Source organism: Lycorma delicatula, chromosome 2 (assembly GCF_047948215.1).
Source record: "Lycorma delicatula isolate Av1 chromosome 2, ASM4794821v1, whole genome shotgun sequence".
Taxonomy (NCBI): Eukaryota; Metazoa; Arthropoda; class Insecta; order Hemiptera; family Fulgoridae; genus Lycorma; species Lycorma delicatula.
Genome location: NC_134456.1, coordinates 26,623,513 through 26,626,285, shown reverse-complemented (window position 1 = coordinate 26,626,285; position 2,773 = coordinate 26,623,513). Strand labels below are relative to the sequence as shown.

The window sequence follows — 2,773 nt, the reverse complement described above, 5'->3', positions numbered from 1 at the left end:
ACAGAGCTGTTAAGATGAATCAGAGAATATTTGATAGAATTGTGTAAAGAGACAACTAACTAAGTTGGTGGATCACTTATTAAGACAGGTTTCATCAGTTTGATGATAAATGACATATACACAAGGTAAAAATAGTGGAAGATAAAGACTAATAGACTAATGTATAAAAACAGATCATAAAGGATGTAGGATGTAATAAAATATAGAGATTAAAGGATTGCAGATTAGCGAGGAAGAGAAGTAATATTCAAATCAGTTAAGTGACCAATGGAATTAAATTTAATTTGGAAACATGGTATTTGAGAAAATTCAGTCAGCTAGAATAAAATAACCCATTTTTAGAAAAACATTACATAATTAAAATTATTTAAGTGTAATATTATTCAGAAAAATAAACTAAAGAATGGCATACATTTTTCATTAAATTATACATTTTATATGAAATTTATAATAAATATATTTATATTTTTAAAAAAAATGTAAATATACATATTTATAATGCTTTATAAGGTAATGAATTGTTATGACAATACCTAAATCATATTGTTATAATCAATGCTAAAACCTGAACATATTTAAGAAAGACTTATTTTTTCCAAAAAACTGTATTAAATATTTTTAAGGTTTAACATAATTTTTGTAGTGTAGAATGGAAAAATATAAATCTGAAAATGTCTTACTTATTTCCTCACTCAGTTTTCTTATCTTTACTGTTCACATTCACTGAATTCGTTGTTTTATTTGCATCACTTTCAACATTTGAAAAGTTTATATCTTTATTCTGAGAACCAGTGTCTTGAGGCGGTGATAAACAAGCAGCTGCAGATGACTCAGGCTGAGATTCAATCTGTGTTTCATTAGAATTTATTTGTCTCTGAGGAAATATTTTGGTTATATTATTTTGTACACATGTTGTAAAATAGACAACAGGAGATACTAAACTCCAACATGCACCAGATACTCTCTCTAATATTGTCGGTGAACTACTATACATTGTGTTGTAATTCTGTCCAGAGGGTAAGATTAGCAAAACAGAATTTGGGATTAGATTAAGTTCTTCAAGGCTTTTATTATTCTCATCATCAGTAAATACATGACGTGGGAATGCTACTGCTAAATCAAATTTCTTAAACCTAAGAGGTACATTATAAGTCACATATCTTCGGAGGTCATCAATGATAGATTCTTTATGAAATGTAGCCGTATGAGTTGATCCATCAGGTTTACGAAACTGGATATAAGTCTGATTGTCGCCTGCAGTAAATGACTCTGTTTTAGAATTAATTTGCTTTTCACTACCAATACCTTGATTGATAATTTTGGTTTCTTGTTGTCGTAAAAACCGCTCTTCTTTATCTTGTGCAATCTCATTCAAAATTCTTTGCCTGTTTTGTTCATCTTCAGATTTTTCATGCTGTTTATCAAATAAAATTTTCTTCTCTTCCTCAAATTTATTTCGATGAGTTTTCAGTTGTTTTTCATCCTTTTGTTCTTCTACCCCATTTTCATTAACTTTTATTTTTATATTACTTTCACACTGAGTACTTTTGGATGTTGATAACTCTATATTTTCTGTTCCTTTTGCTTCACTGATTTTTGTTTGTAAATTAATGCTTTCAATCACAGCTTCATGTTCATGTATTCTGGTCAGTGCAGATTGTTCGCTCGTAGTAGAACCGTCATATGAAGTTTCACTGTATTCAACACTGGCTTCATTACTGTTAATTGGAACTAAATTAAATTTACTTTTTGTGACATTGTGTCGTGATATTACTTGTAGTAACTGTTGATGCACAGACTGTACGTCTTCATCTAATGAATTATGAACTACTGCAAGCGGAACACCATTTGCGCCAATAAAAAATAAACTAGGTATAGGAACATATTTATATACATCGATGAACTGATAGTATTCGATTGAACCAATTTTTAATTTTAGATTTACACAGTGTTCGCCTTCTAGAATTTGAGAAATATCATCAGAATTTATAGCAGAGGTCATTGTTTCAGATGATTTGTCATACCCTTCGATATAAACAATAAGAAAACAATTTTTCTCTTTTGCCTTAGCCACAGCTTCTTTAACAGAACCTTCAAACCATTTCATTTTGTAAAAGTATTCAGCATATTCTGTATCCTGAAAATAAAAAAAAACTTAAGAAATAACTTTTATTAGAATTTATAAGTTTGCTTAGGTGCTTACCTAATATTAGTATTATTAATTTAATACCAATAAAATCAGTGTATTTTAATTAGATTATTGAAGTAAAATTTCAACAAAATAACCCACAATTTGCATACCAAGATGTTTATAATTCAGAAATTTATGATTAAAAAGGTAGATAAAATTTCTCAGGATTTCTTTCTAAATGGATTATTTCTAAATATAATTAATTAAATGTTAATGTGGTTTTTTTATTTATTAATTTTTTTTTTTTTGAAATGTATTAATCAAAAAACTAAACTAATAGTAGTTCACAAATTTCATTATGCTAAATTTCAGTAGTCAAGATTTGATAAATTAACCAACAATCCTATTGAATAAACAATTTTTTTGTGACAATAAATATTATAGTAAAAAGAAAAAAATGTTGGTAAAAAAAAATACTTTGCAATTTGGAGGTATGTTGTTTAAAACCTTCACTTGCAATCAATATTTGCTATTCAATGTGTAAATTAAGCTACCTAAATTATAAAAACATCTTGTTTAAAAAAACATCAAATGTTTTAAAGTTAATCAATGCAATCAGTACATGAACATTGCTAAAAATAT

The 2,773-nt window shown here is 27.4% G+C and overlaps 1 protein-coding gene across 1 annotated transcript; it reads right to left on the bottom strand.

Moving 5' to 3' along the window:
- Positions 1-688: 688 nt before the first annotated feature.
- LOC142319853 (UBX domain-containing protein 4-like) lies at positions 689-2,107 on the bottom strand. The gene has a single exon (XM_075357526.1). The coding sequence runs from the start codon at positions 2,105-2,107 to the stop codon at positions 689-691; it is 1,419 nt and encodes a 472-aa protein (XP_075213641.1).
- Positions 2,108-2,773: the final 666 nt, after the last annotated feature.